Below are 16,494 nucleotides of genomic sequence, written 5' to 3' on the forward strand. Positions count from 1 at the left end.
AAAGTAGTCAACTTGACTAGTCTCCCTACTTTTCGACCCTGTTTCAAACTTTTGCACACTAAATGTTGACGACACACCGCGACTAAATATTCACAGTGTAAACGGTAAATCCTAACTAAACGAATATGTTTATTTTTAATCAAAACGTATGCGAGACGTATGTAAAAGCCGGGAAACTAAATAATTTGGCGTTTTATGTGAAATCGGTGTAGTGGATTTGGTTTTTCGATGTTGGCGCCAGAGATCCCCAGCCGCTATCTTGATCTCGATCCGATCAGTGTGTCAAAAAGACGTGGTTTTGGTGTTCTTTCTGAAAGACACCATGCGTTTTGTGAAGAAAAGTGCTCAGCAGAAGAAGGAAAAGATTGTCCTAGCTCAGCTATATACTAGACCTAGTGGAAAAGTCATGAAATTTAAACGCGTGCTGCATAGCGTGCCGCCGCGTCAGAGCAGACGCCGCTTCGGCGGTAAATATCTTCCTTATTTCATCATGAACATGTACTTTTCCGTGCATATTTAGATTCGTCACAAAATTTCGCTTCTAATGAGACCCATCTCATTTAAGTCTTGATACAAAAACCTTCGCTAGCTCAGAAAAACTGAGTCTGTCCATAAGAGCCCATGTTAAAATACCCTGTTTTTACTGTCAAATATCTCACAAACGGCACATAGGAACACTTTTTTCTTTTGACCATTAGGAAGTGCATCTTTCAGAGAATAAGTGACCAAATTTTCACCAACTTCTTGTTACTTTTACCTAGGCGCTCTAACTACTTTAAGCTTATTTTTGCCTCTGTACTACAGGGAATGATGTAAAGTGTATTTATATTTTCTTTTTTACTCTTCCATCAGACTACTTATTAGTTTATGATCCGCACTAAATAGATAATTTCGTTGAATTTTTAGGCACTAGTGCGCGAAAGTAGATATTTTAATTAATTAATTGTAAAAATGACGTTCCCGACTTTCGTGTTTTATTGGGAAAACGCGATTTAGAACGAAGGAGTGCAAAAAATTTTTTGGCGCATTTTTGCAAATGTATTTGTGAAAAGGCAGCTTTTAATATTTAAAAAAAAAAACAAAATCGAGGTCGTCGACTTTGGGCGCTCATAAGTTTCTTAGAGCTCGAATCGCTGTCTCTTTTTCTCCTGTCGCCAATAGAAGTTTGAGCTATGAGAAGAGAAGTGCCCCAAAAATTTACTATTTTGTGGAGGGTTTATAGGGAAATCCACCAAAATTCGAATTGCGGGTGAATGGGACGTCGGAAATAGGTACCGACAAAGGGAATGTGGTTGTAGTAGCTAGTAGTCCATGTAAATCTCACTGATCGTCTAGTCAAAACTTCAAACGCAAATGGGGGGGAATGGGATCTTGGAAGTGGGTACGGACTAGTGCTGTGCAAAAAAACTTATTAATAACTAGTTAATCGACGACCGATAAATTAAAAAAAAATGTATCGATTAATCGATAAATCTAGTAAATTAAAAGTAGTGCTTTCCAAAAAAACGATTAATCGATAACTTATCGTTAATATCGTTTAATAGATAGTGGATTAATTTTAAAAAATGGTCTACTATTCGATAATTTATCGAAAATTATTGAAAAATGTATCGATTAATTGTGATTTTAAAGGATTGGTCGATAAATCGATAATCTTACATCGATTTATCTCAAAAGCGATCAAGTAAGAGTATTCCGGAGTTGGCATGACACTTATAAAATATGATCACAATTCACAATCTACTTTAGGCTGGTTGACGTGAATTAGATACTATTATGTTTAATTACTGTTTCTGTTGAAAACTAATAATTTTGTGGTTATTGAAGGACGTACCAAATTTTTGAGGATTACTGTCTAGTGGATCACCTTTGATTTCAGAAAACTACGGAATACCTAGTTGTTTTAATATTTTTCAAAACATCCCGTTTTTGTTTAAATTATCAATATCAATACCAAAAATGTATGCACTGAGAATATATTTATATCGATAGGATTTATGAAAAAGTATCTATAATTTTCTCTCGATAATTATCGCTATTCGATTAATCGATAACATTCAGAGATCGACAATTTTCAACAGATGTCAATAATAATCTATTATTATCGACAATTAACGATCATTATTGATTATTATCAAAAGTTAGCGATAATTATGAAAAGTTAATCGATAGTTATCAAGACTTATCGATAACAATTTAATTTATTGCTCAGCACTAGTATCGACCAAGGGAATGTGGTAACCTTCGACCAAGATCTTATTCATGGTGGAGTCAAAACTCACTCATCTAGTCTTTGGACACCCTGTATTAATATCTGGAATGGATTATGAAAAATAAAACTCACTATCTTTCATTTAATTATTGTAATCAAAGCTGTTTTATAAACTACAAAAAGAAAAAAAGTCCATTTTTATAAAATGAGGAAATGCTACTGTCAAGAAACGATCACTGCCAATCCTCAACAGTGAGTAAATTGGGGATTGATAAAACCAAATGAACTTTCTATTATCATGAAATCATAATTACTGATATGGTCAGATTAGATGTTTAGCTGTGTTGAATACAATAAAAATTAGCAAATCTCATATACCAGTGTAATTTGCCGATCATGACATTTCCAAACCATTGTATGATAAAATGTGTACTTTAAATAAGTGCCATATGGCGATACCAACCCCTTAACAAATTTTTCTGGTTACTAGTTGTATAAAGAATAGCGCTTTGCCCAAAAATATTGCTTCAATGATAGAAAGTAAAGGAAAATTTGGCTATCGCATTTGAAGCATTTTGGAAAGTATGATTTCCCATACACAGAGGGTTGGGTCGATATTCATCAATACCCTGTGCTTTAAGTTTTATACCTGCACAAATTTAATAAACAGTCAAAATTTATTTGACAAATATGGGATGAACAAATTTGCAGGTGGGGTGAACGATGATGAAAAAGTGTCATATCTACCTTTCCGCCTACGTTAATCTAATTTACATCGTCTAAAAATAAATATTTAACTCTCTTTGTTTCCAAACTCACAGTAGATCAGTCACCACTAGGGAACCTATTTATTTATCGAGTATTATCCTACGTACAGCGCTGTACCAATTTAGATAAGTACAAAAATCGTACAAGGAAAGCCATTTTATATTATAAAAATTTGGAAAAAATTCATTGCATGCACGATGATTACATTTGGAAGTAATACGTTTTTAAAGATCAACAAGTGCAATTTAAAATGACTAGTCCCATACTAGAGCCTTATGGTTAATCCATGATATAAATGTTAGTACAGTTATCTCCTTTTGTCCATATCAATTTTTATGTAGACTGCTCTTCATTGTCAAAAAATAAAATAATTCTTCTCTACACCTTTTTCTGTTTTTATTAGCTAAAATCAGAATCAGAATCTTCACCCTTCGTACTACAGTAGGTTGCTATAACTAATTTATTAAGCATCTTTCATTAAAATTCCTTAGTCCACGGGGAACGCATTTGTGTAGCACATAACCTAACACCAAACTAGGCCAATATCCTAGGAAAATATTCATCGCACTGAACCTTTACCTAGAACCACGTACACAATAGGTTTGGATTTCTAAATTTATTGCATAGCTTTGCATTTGTGTACTAAAACGAACAGCAAAATGATCTCAGTTTCATGGCGCACCTTTTGGGGTACCTATCAAAATATATTCCTTTTAAAATCAACAATATATTTCATTTTGGTGCTACACATTTTTTATATACCGTTTGCACTCTCAGTGACACTATGCAACTGTGGTCAGATTCTGAATTACCTGAACATTGACCCGTCTGTACCAGACTCCTTCTATCACAATGGTTCAACCAGCTCTTAAAATTGCAACATTCCATTTCTGAATACTTTCTGATTTGATTTCATTTATGAACTTGTCGTGAGCTACAAGGGTGGATAATTTTCTACCTCTTTACCACACTAAAAAAGGAAATGCGAACGAATTTTCTAAATTTCTCCATTAAATTCTTAGGTAAACATTTCAAGCGACATTATATTTGAGTTCAGAATAAGCCACCATTACAATCTTGGAAACAACCTGCGTATGCCGATCAATCATATTTGAAGAAAGTCCAGAGCAAAACAGTCAAGTTGTTCATGGTTTGCTAAACTGCAAAATCATGTTCTGAAAATAAGTACAAGTATTAAAAGAGTAAATGTGAAATAGCACCATTTTGTCGGTCTTGCACTAAAGCAGAAAACTGTACTGGATTAACTGTTTGCTTCAATGTATATTCTTATACCTAAATATAAATAAAAATACTGCTTATATACAATTCTACATAAAAAATGATGGTTTCACAAAATCCTTGCCTTGGTAACCAATTGCGGTTATTCGATTTGAACCTAACTAATCGTGCTTAATAATAACATATGGCATCACCACTTAATAACAACCACACTAATCTTCTATCACAGTATAAAGTCAGCTGCTAATCAAAGTTCTCGCCTCTTTAAAGTAGACCTCCTTTCCGACCGAACAGTAGCGAGCTAAGTGTACCTAGTGTTGACGTTTGTTCCGGTTGTGGTAGTTTTTTTGTTGATACAGTGCCGAGATCGGAGCGTTGCGCGCCGCCGCTGCGTCGCTGTTTGCGAGAGTTTAATTGTTCTAAGCGGCGTTTTAGCGCATCGCTTCCCGGCCTGCCTGGAACGCCCAAGTCGGGTGGAGGTTGACCTGAAACAAATAGAATTATTATTTTTATTTTGTGCATTGTTCAGTGGTGCAAGTTATAATAAGAGGGTCCTCTAACCTTTTTCAACTTAAAGAGATATAGACAGAGCACAGTAAAAGTCCCTAGATATATAAAGTACTACAAAGTCCGCCATGTTTGGTATGAAAAAGTTCGTGAAAGGGTAAGATCAATCATGGACCTTATGGTACTTTTAAAGCAGACCTTACAAGTTATCGAGTGTTGGTGTTTTGGGTTTCTGCATGCAAAGAGTAAGACAATTCCATATTTAGTTGACCACATTTATAATATACTTTGAGGGTCAAAAAAAGAATCCTGGATTCATTGATACCTTCTGCAACTTTTCGGCCTCTTTCCCTACGGCATCCTGATCTGTACCACTTCGTTCTCTTAGACACCAACACCATTTCTTATACGTCTCCTGGAGCTTTATTTATGATACCACTTTAGTTCCTTAGGCGTCACCTACATCTTCTGGAGCTTGGCTCTTAAGAATCTCAAATCCAGTCTTAGGCAATACTTGAAACTGAGCTCTTTATGCTATGAGATCATACTGACTTCCTCCGCCAACATCTATTTGAAATTATCTTTCTTACCCTGCAGTTTATTGCTGCTTTCTTAGGTTCATAGACTGCTAGGTGTGACTTGTTGGACCCACTTCACTCTCTTAGCTACCACCACATTGGTCTATACTACCCCGGAATCTTGAATTCGCCTTGACTCTCTTGAGCAATACTTTTTACTCTAGCCTCTTTGATGTCGTTCCTGCGCCCGTTGGTCCACCTACAGCTTCTTGGTTTATTCATTGCTCTGTTCAGGTGAAGATGGAGTAGCCGTACCATTGTTCAAGTCACAACGGGTTAAAGAGCGTGTACGTCTTGTACGCTAAATTCATGAAGTGGTTAGCTTTTCAGTTTATTTAAAAACGCAGTTTCGTCGATATTCAAATAATCTGTGCAGATGCAATTAAGTTAAAGTATTGTGAAAACTTCTAAGCTTGTTGAAATATACAGAGAACAGAAATGCTTATGCAATGGACAGCCAAGAATTGCGGCCAGTGAACTAGCGCCAGCTATTGGATACGTGTAAACGCGCCTTAATTTTAAGATTTACTTTGTTTAGTTATGTCGACCACCTGCGTGTGGAGCGAGGTGTGGAGTGAATGTGATGGGTTTGTGCCCCTCTTTATTTCAGGTTTTTCTTCAGTCGCTTGAGTTTCGAAATAAATTATGTTGTCATTGTCAAATAATTAATTGTGTGTTTGTTTGAATCCATTTTACGATCCAGATAGAGTCTCATGTTCAAGTTTTTATTTATGCCCAAGATTTAATCTTAAATTTGTGTTGGAAGTTGGTTGAGGCTACTGAGTCTTCTAAATTACTAATTACGAGTCATTAATAGGACTTTGTTTTGTAGCAAATCCTGGAGATGTACGAAAAGAGATCATACAAATAATAAGTTTTAAATTTTGATTGAGCTAGCTGGTCAGGTGTTTTGTGGATGGTGCAGTGACAGCACACTATTGCACACAGCATGATTTATTTGGCAGGCAACGTTGAGACACAGCAATATGTATGAACTGACCTATCTTATTCTTAGGGATATGAAGTGTTCTGAAAACTATTTCATTGCTCTGCAAAATCACCTAGGAGTAGGAGCCGCTAGTATTTTGTTGCACACAGACACCTAATTTCCTTGCTGTAGCGCTACAGCACCGCTACCAAGATACCATATCCAACAATAAATACTACATCACTGAAAAGAGATGTCGACTTGAGTTTGACTTCTAATTAGAAAATTTTGTTTAATTGTATATTGTTTAACGTTTTTAAAGGATATTTAAACAGCCACTTCTGAGAACCAATGAACATAATGGGTACGTACAGCCGACAACTGTTGAGTGTGTTGAGACGTTGACTTACCTGAACGATGAATGGTGACTTCTGGTGGAAGTCAACAGTTGGTAATAATTCGCACCACAAATTTGGCGTAATATCATAACCTAACATGTTCTGTTATGTAAAGTCTTTGCGCACGTTCAGCCGATGCAACTGTTGACTAACACCGTAAACGTGTTTTAGTAGCAAACGTCAACATATGCCGGAACGGTTCTGTTGACACCACAAATTTGTGGTGCCAATTATTACCAACCGTAGACTTCCACCAGAAATCACCATTCATCGTTCAGGTAACTCAACGTCTCAACATACTCAACAGTTGTGTCGGCTGAATGTACCCAATGTCTTTTTTTTGCGTTACAGCCAACTTTATAGCTTCATATTGCTGTGTTTATTTCGTCTGGCAGGATGCAAATTTCGGAAATCCTAATTAAGATGGACAAGGGCGGTCTACTCCTTTTGTGTAATTAACATTTGTAATTAAAAATTATTAATTTGTCATTGGTCTATGAAATTATTGTCATACCAGAAAGCAGTCAAGGTTGTTTTTGTTTACCTTTTTATTTTATTTAACGTAGAAATTTCCGAGAACTTTGCATTGGTCTTTATCTGTTATCAATGGTGGCATCCAGCCTTCATTTTTTATTTCTGATCTACAAAGTAAAATAAAAATAAAAAGACCCGTGTGTCCTCAATTTTTATTTGCGAGTCAAATAAACCCAAAATAAATTATTGAAAAGCTGTGTTTTTAGTCCGAATTTGAAACGCTTCAGTCTAAATACGTCACAAACCTACAACCAATCACGTAGAAGTGAGCCGACAACATTGCGCGAGGGTATGACGTTTGTCGGATTTGATGTTTTAAGAGGCATGTGTAACTGCATCTAAAGGTGGGTTCATAGCTCTCCGTTCATACGTTTCCGTTTGTCCGTTAGCCAATCAGAACACAGTAAACTTTTAAATCGTACGTCGTCCATTTACGACGGAAAAGTTGGAAGTTGAACATTTACGTTTCCGTTGGCCCGTTTTTTAACAAAAGTAAGGTTATGTTTGTTATATTGTTTACGTTTAAATTTAAGAGCAAATTTAACAGTGTTCGCCTATCACGTTCTTCACAGTGAACATCTGATAGTAGTTTCTACGTACTGAAGATCACGGTGGGTACAGTACAAAATAAAATTTAGGTTATGGTTATACCATTAAATTTATAACTATCAGAAGCGCGGGGTTAAATGGCAGGATATGTGACTGTTTTTAATAGTTTAAATTACAAGACGTAGATGTCTCTACCATCGAGAAAGATGAATAATAATGTCAGTTTTTTACCTTTGTTAATTATTATACAGGAATCTGTAATGAACCCACTATCTCGATTTGTAATTGTTGTATACAGAATTCTAGATACCCAAGAAACGTACTTATAAGGCATTTATGTGGCACACAGGATGTTGAATGACGTAAGATAAACATTCTTCCTTTCATGAATCGTGACCTACTTAACATTCCTTAAGGAAGATTGAATTACATTTGAACAGGAAAGCAAAAAATACGCAGGCATCCTTGATCACTGTAACAGAAATTAAATGTACCTACCTATCTATTCTTAATTTTTGTGTGTGTCGGTTAAACCGTTGCCACCGGATAAACTACCTAACACAGGGGTCGGCAACCTATTGAAACGGAAGAGACAAAAATTACAATTTACAAAATTTCCCAGTTCTTAAAGAGCCACAAATAATTTTTGATTGAATATTATAGTTTTTGGCTATATACAGGGTCCTGCAACAGTCCGTCGGTTTTTCCTACATAGCTGATAGATACCTGGTAAAAATATTGGTGGTTGCGGATCTACAGAAATTATTTTTGAATGTACAGGGTGTTCCATTTTTACGATGTCAATTAATAACTGATCTTTTTAAATAGAACATCCTGAATATTTGGTTGTTTCAATGCCGTTTGTTCAAAGTGCTATAACTATTCTTTTTCAAATGGAACTACCACTATTTTATTTCGCTATTCGCTTTTGTCTTCTCTTAAATGTTTATAAGGGGTGCCCTGTGCTTAAACTCCGCAGTGTTTAGGTTATTCAATATTTTTCACAAAAGTACCTACTCATTAATTAATTACGTGTTTATACATCGGAGTAGGCTGGCTATAATAAAAAAAACAAAAGAATACCAGAAAGTAAACAAGTGTCAAAAATTAGATAATTATTTGCTGCAAGTATACTTTTGATACAAAATAAGATTAATTAAAAAGGCGAATTTCGAACAAATGAACCAATTTCTTTAGATAAATACGGAGAGCCGCAACTTTATAGGTATCAAAAGAGCCGCAGGTTGCCGACCCCTGATCTAGGATCACACGTCACACCTGGCAATTTTGATACAAAATAAAAAGGTCGTTAACCTCTTTTCTTTTAAATTCTGACCTTTGAAATTTGTTCTCAATGGTTAATCGATAACTTATCGATAATTATCGATTAATGGATAGTCAATCGATAAATTTTAAAAAAATGGTCGACCGGTCAACAAAAATAGTTATTTATATAACAAGAGCGCAAAGTTCAATTTCGCGCATTGAGACTGAAGGTATTTTGACGAGGCAAAGCCGAGTTAAAATATCAGTCAAATGCGCGAAATAACTTCGCGCTAGCGTTATATACAATATTTTTTCTATTTCGGTGTTACAATGAGAATTTTGTGCAACTGTTTTCGGCAAAAACAGTGTTTCAATGAGTTCCATTGTAACATTGTTTTTGGTAACTTTTCATCTCTAAGTTGGCAGTTCGCCAAGACGTCAACGTCAAATCACCAGATGTGAAATCAAATTACGTAAAATTTATGTGTTTTCCTTGATTTTTGGTACACGAAGAACATACTACATTCCAAATCAGCAGTTTACACATCCACCATAAATAAATTTATCTACGAATAAAAATTACACATTCACGGAATTTAAAGTTTCCAAATATAGCTTATATCTGCATGAATTCCGTCCGTTCGTCCGTCTGAGAGTTTGAGATCTCAGAGAAGGCTGTGTTTTTTTTTAATTTAATAGGTTGCCACACGTAGGCTGAGCAAAAGGAAAAAATACTGTTAAATAAGTTACCGCTGCTGCGAAAGCATTCGACACGATTAAACAATCCCTAATCCTGAGCAAGTTAAGTGACTGTGGTTTACATATCAATCTGTTGTACTTTTTCCGTTCTTATTTATGTGATAGAGTCCAGTATGTGGAGGTCGAGAATTCTCGGTCAAAAACGTTTGTCGCTACATCAGGTGTGCCGCAAGGTTCTAACCTTGGACCTCTACTTTTTATGCTTTTTATTAACGATTTATCAAATTATATAAACTGTCACCATCTACTATTTGCCGACGACCTAAAAATTTTCTCACGTATTAGTAACATGGAAGACTGCGAATTTTTGCAAACTCAACTGAACATTATACAAGATTGGTGCAATACTAATTGTCTGCGCTTAAACTCATCTAAATGTAAAGTTATTACATTTACGAGGAAGAGGCTACCCATTACATACAACTACACATGTGGCGATGTTACACTGAGACGACATACTAGTACGGTTGACTTAGGCATTACGTTTGATCACCACTTAAACTTTAATGACCACATCTCTAACATTAGACGTGAATCCATGAGAATGCTTGGTTTTATAATTCGTAACACTAAGCCTTTTAGTACAGTTGATGTATCAAAATTACTTTACGTCACTTATGTTCGCTCCAAACTTGAATACGCTTCTATCATTTGGAACCCGATTTATAAATATTTAAAAATTGAGATTGAGTCAGTACAAAGAAGATTCCTGAAATTTATGTCATTCAGGTGCGATGGGGTCTATCCTCCACAAGGATGTGACAATAGGTTATTAACGGAGCGTTTCCAGTTTCAAACCTTGGAAGATCGAAGAACCATCATGGGACTACGGCTGCTATACAAGTTATTGCATAATGAAGTGGACTGCATAGGATTGCTTTCTTCATTAAAATTTCTGGTTCCGAAGTACCACACTCGTCACGTAGACACATTTTACTGTGAGAAGGCGCGCACCAGTTTACTGAAGAGGACACCTATCCAGCAGATGTGTCACAGTTTTAATAACATTTCCAGTTTGTGCGACATTCACCATGACACTTTATCTCAAATATCAGCCGTGCTTCGTAGTTACATGTCACAGTGAAAATGTCACGTTACTGCTCTCTTTATTTTATATGCATAGAATGTAACTTGCAGTTTGTCGACAATTTAATTTGGTTTTTTTTTTAAATATGAATTTAATTATTTTGTTGTTGTTTAGTTATGTTAAGATTTTGAGTTTTTTGTTGTGTTTCTTTCTTTTTCTTTTTTTTTTCTTATTACATTAAATCATTGCGCGTTAACTATTATGTATTGTCCTGTAATTGGAAGGTCTGTTCTGTTGGGCAATAAATCTCTATTATTATTATTATTATCAGCTATCATAGCATAAGATTGAAAATAAGATACCAGTTATATCAACGGTTGTTATATTTGAATCAAGTAGTCTGTGATGAATTAAAAAAAAACAAAATCTATTCGAGGAAACAAAACAATAAAAATAATTACATCAGATGTTTAAAATATCAGGGGCGCACTCATGGGAGGGGGGTTTGGCCGTTACAACTCCCTCCAAAATTTTATATAAGTAGGCCCAGAAAAATTTTGACTTTTATGACGTCATTTATTGACTTACATACCTACAAAATGGTGGTATAAGTACAAACTATCCCCTCGACAAAATGTCATGCCATTATCCAGTTAAACACATTTCAAGACAATTTGATTTACTTTACACAATGTGTTATCATTGATGCATTGTCCCAGGTCACATTTTGTAGGTGGTTTATCCGTAAGAATATCGAATCTAACTGCAGTTTTACGAGTCCGAGTATATGGACAGATGAGTCTTATTTTTCTAACTGTGGAGTGTTCAAATCGACATAATGAACATTACTAGTCACAGGAAAACCTACATGTCGTAGGTAGTTTCACGCCGAAATCAAGCAAGGTTTTAAATTAATGTATTTTATGACATAATGGAAAGTCATGTAATTGGACCGGTAATCTTCGATGGAACTTTAACTGCTCACCATTATTTACAAATTCTCCAATAAACTTCCCTAAAGGATTTTCTAGACAACGTATGGTTCGCAGAAAGGGTAGGTACAATTAAGCTGGCTGCCCAGGTCTGTACATTGTACATTAAAGAATAAAGTATATGGCAGTAGCTATAACTATAATAATAATAATAACGTACACAACTGCGCGAAGGCGTTCTAAAGGCGTGTTATAGCATCAATGGCAACACGTTGCCTAACTAAAATAAACTGTTTTGAAATGTGTTTCACTAATAATGGCCAGTATTTTAAACATCTGATGTAATTATTTTCATTGTTTTGTTGCGTCCAATAGATTTTCTTTTGTTTTTTTTAATTCATCCCAGACTACTTTATTAAAATATAAAAACCGTTGATATAACTGGTATCTTATTTTATTTTATTTTTATTTTATTTTATTTTATTATCCCTCTCTTGTTTTGGGCCCTCAACAGGCATACGCCCAATTACAGAGTGACCCGCATAATGCTATTTAGAGGTGCCTCTGCAGAAGGTCTTAAGATGGTCTATACTACTCCGGTACCTTACGAATTAGGAAAACTGCAGCAAAACCTAATTCGGAGTAGCCGGTAGAATGCTCGGAACTGGCCTAAGGTAATTTCCATCTCCGCCACAGATGAAAAATTCACCTCAACCCAGGTTCGAACACCCGACTTTCGGCGCCTATTTAACTTTAGGGAAGTTGGTAAATGTTCCTCAAAAGTAGCCATCTTGCATTTTTTTTAAACATCAATTCTAAATGAAGCGTATCAAAGACAGTCACTATTATATAAAACTTTTTTTATATATCTCTTATACGTTCGATAAGACATTAAAAGAAATGACCAATTTTAGTTTTTTCGAATTCACGTCAAACCTATTCAAATTTTGAATTTCCACAAAGAAATTTTAAATAAGCATCTAAAACTGCAAAACATTGTCCATTTAACCAATTCTCTATCTATAATAATAAGAAAGTTACCCAAGCAATCCCTTGCGATTTGGGACACACTGTATATGTCTCGGTATATATACACAATTGGTAAATGCTCAAAGATCTTAAGACTCCCAATCAAACTATTCGTGATCTATTTATTAGAAATTTATAACTCACCTGTTGAGGGTGACTGTATTGGGCTCTTAAGTTGTTTCTTCGTTTCACTATGCCTCACTTCTTCATTACTCTGGTTCGGAAGTAGACAGGTTAGTTGCGCCATTGGACTTGTTAATGCCGGCCGTGCGTACATTCCCGACGAAATAGATAATCCTCCTGGCGTACTCATCAAATTTGAAATTCCTATACGTTCAATTTTACTAACGATGCTCTGAAATCAACCGTTATGCAGACAGGTAAAAGTAAGTGCAGATGCTTACCTCCGACTTTCCTTGTTGTTTGCTCGCACTACTTTTCTTCTTGACGCCTCCCGTAACAGTTTGCTGTAGAAATGGAACGGAGCTAAGTATCAGTTGAGGTATGCTAAATGCTTCGTATGGTTCGGGGGAGCCGCTACGCGTTAGCGGAGGACTACTATCTGGACTATTGCAAGGCGTTGCAGTAGGAGTGAAACTATTTACATCGCACGGTGTATTAATCGCTGATGGGGTTACGGCTTTTATACCTACAATATTGTTTCAATTAAACGCGCCAATTCAAAGGCGAAATTAACTACCTCTCTCGTTAAGCATCCTCGCGAGACCAAAAGTTGTCGAAAAAGTACTCGTTGAGTTTCTACGACTACGCATGTTCGGCGTTTGTGGAGGCGAGTTCTGGATACTAGAACATACGGAAGGTACGCAACTTCCGCAGACGCTAGTCACGTTGAAGGTACCATCGTCAGGGTGCATTACCGTACTGTTGGTTAACGTATAAATGGGAGTGGATGAGTCGAACCCTTTACCCGGATTTGAGTATTCGTCGTCCTCTTCTAAGTCGCTTAAGGCGTAAGATTCTAGGCCCATGTCTTCCAGTTCTTTTCCACCGCTAATGAAATAAGAATGTGGTTATAAACACGCCTTTAATTATTATTGGTTATATGAGTCTACTCGAATAAGATGGGGTGAAGGATGCAAGTAATAGATTTACCGTCAACTACAAAAGAAGAGCCACTTACCGTATTTTAACACCTGGCCGTTCCTCTAATAATCCACTAAATGTAGGTTGAGCCAACTGCGACCAATGATGAAGAGTTTGCGAACCTTCCAATGGCTTAACTATCTGTAGCTTCTCAGGTAACTTCCATCCCGGGTAGTTACTGGAGCCAGTAGACATCAGACTGTCTGGCGTTCTATACCCAATTGGTAGATAATGGTCGCTTTCGTAACTGCCAAATAGTAGTGAACATTGAGTATTCACATATTATCAGTATCACATGATAAAATACTACAGGTAATTAAAAAAAACATTGTGCAAACCGATTTTTGTTTCACTAGTCTTTTACTATTGTTAGGCAGAGTTTCGACCTACGTCAACTTATATGCTTACAAAACTCCCATGTTAAAAGTCAAATTCGACCCAGCGACTTCCTCAATCGTAGGACTAACCGTAGCCTACCGATAGATCCAGCCGTGACATTGATTTAGTGACGTCACAACTGGAGATGGGCCACTGCAACGCGATACTATGTGTTTAAATGCAATTTGATTCGCGTGCGTACTCATTTAACGCGAAAACATTTAGTAATTACTTATTTTGAGCCGCAGGATTGTTATATGTTGTTTCCTAACTATAGACACGTGTTATTATGCAAAAATTTTATTAGATACGTACATAAACAACAAATACTCACTGAAAACTGAGCTGAAAACAAATAAAATTTAAACATTCTAATACACACATCTGCCTTTTTTAGCATAACAAAACGAAGTTGAGGTAACGCTTATGTGCTCGTTATTCCGTCGTCTGCCTATCTGTCTGTTCCATCGAGATCTCGGCCCCTGGACCACCTAGAGACTACAGGTTTTCGGTCATTTGTAGTTGCAAACGTCTATATTTTCCCGTTACTCATCATTTACATTTATACAAACCCTGGAGTAACTAGTAATTTCAAAATTGTCCCGGTGAATACATCTTAACCACTTTTTTGATCGTCTTCATTTTTCGAAAAACGAAAAACCGTAAGGAACCTTGTCTCTTGAACTATAATTGCTTTTGCAACCAGGGACGCAGACGCAGCACGTATTTGGGATTTTCTTACTTATTCTGTTCGAATACAGTTAATTTAAGTGTACAACATTAAACTACTTGGAATTAATTACATTAAAAGTCGATATGACGGCCGCCGTCAGTTGTGACGTCAACGCAATAGTGGGGATGAGTGTCACGGCTAGTTCTATCGGTAGGCTACGGACTAACTCACTAGTTCAAACTTTAGACTTAAATTATTTTTTATATGGCCCGTAAAAAAAGCATTTTTTATTACGAATACAACGCTGTACCGCATACAAAAACAAAATTGGAAGAAAATTTGTTAGTAGCAGTAGCCCAGTATTAACAAATTCACCAAATAAAAATAAAAAAACTTTTAATTTTGAAATTTGGCCTAAAATGTTCTTTGGACCGTCCTCAGGAACATATCCAAACACCCTTATATCTAGGGGTGTGCAGCACAACATGCCGCCATTTTGAATTTGATGTTACTTTTTTCGGTTTTTCCTCAATATCAATATCAACCTTTTCACAACCACTCATATTTAGAAATGAAAGCTCAGTAAATTTCCTACAAAAAACGTACAGGTTTTGTTCTAACTTTAATCATTTGAGAGATATACAGGGTGTCTTACATTCAGTAGGATAACATGGCTGTTATTATTAGACTTACTTATTCGGTTAAATTGGCAAAGTTGTGTAGTTTTTGATGCTGATGGATATTCCGATGCGATATTTTGAAAAAAATAATTCGTTTCGTAAATAAGTGGAAAAAAGTGAAAACCGCAATTTTTATAAAGTCCAAATAAAAGTTGCAAGATTCGATGGAATAAATTCAATGGACGTAAAAAATGTTTTTTCAAAAAGGCGGTTTTCGAGATATTGACATCAACGTCCTTTTTAAATAGACGCCATTTTGAATTTTTACGTCACTCAATACACAAAAAATTACAAAATCAGTGATACTAAACACTTAGTATTTCATTTGGGAATCAACTTTGCATTTTTGCCTTGAAGTTTACAATGTATTTCTTATGGCCATAATTCCATGCCTGATTGTGAATTGTGATTGAAACCAAATTCGTTCGTTTATTGTCTCGCATAGTCACTATTGACACTGGCATGGAATTATTACCGCAAGAGTTACATTGTAAACTTCGAGGCGCAAAAATGCAAGGTTGAGTCCCAAATGAAAGACTATCACTGGCTTTGTAATTTTTTTCGAGTGACGTAAAAATCCAATATGGCGTCCATTTAAAATAAGGAAGTTGATGTCATTATCTCGAAAACCGCCATTTTTAAAATTTTTGTTCTACACCCATTGATTTGAGCCCATCGAATCTTGCAACTTTTATTTGAAACTTTTTTTGATAGCTCTTTTTGTTACTAAAATATTTGAACTTTTACTTTTTTCCAATTATCTACGAAACGATTTATTTTTTTCAAAATATCACATCAGAATATCCATTAGCATCTAAAAGCTACACAACTTTGCCAATTTAACCAAATCTGTAGGTATAATAATAACAAAGTTAGCCATGTTATCCTACTCAATTTAAGACACCCTGTATTTAGACAGCGCTTTTATTATAA

General features: G+C 35.7%; 1 protein-coding gene across 5 annotated transcripts in view; it reads right to left on the reverse strand.

The window, feature by feature from the left end:
* Positions 1-3,039: 3,039 nt before the first annotated feature.
* LOC116176836 (trafficking kinesin-binding protein milt) overlaps positions 3,040-16,494 on the reverse strand; it is a 69,611-nt gene continuing 56,156 nt past the window's right edge. For all 5 annotated transcript variants that reach the window (XM_031495646.1, XM_031495644.1, XM_031495645.1 and 2 more), the window contains 5 exons: positions 13,868-14,077; positions 13,427-13,737; positions 13,131-13,375; positions 12,871-13,081; positions 3,040-4,704 (listed from right to left, as the gene is read on the reverse strand). In XM_031495646.1, coding sequence (XP_031351506.1) covers positions 4,484-4,704; positions 12,871-13,081; positions 13,131-13,375; positions 13,427-13,737; positions 13,868-14,077 — 1,198 coding nt within the window. In that variant the 3' untranslated portion in view covers positions 3,040-4,483. The remainder of the gene's footprint in view (positions 4,705-12,870; positions 13,082-13,130; positions 13,376-13,426; positions 13,738-13,867; positions 14,078-16,494) is intronic.

Source organism: Photinus pyralis, unplaced genomic scaffold, assembly GCF_008802855.1.
Source record: "Photinus pyralis isolate 1611_PpyrPB1 unplaced genomic scaffold, Ppyr1.3 Ppyr1.4_LG7, whole genome shotgun sequence".
Classification (NCBI taxonomy): domain Eukaryota; kingdom Metazoa; phylum Arthropoda; class Insecta; order Coleoptera; family Lampyridae; genus Photinus; species Photinus pyralis.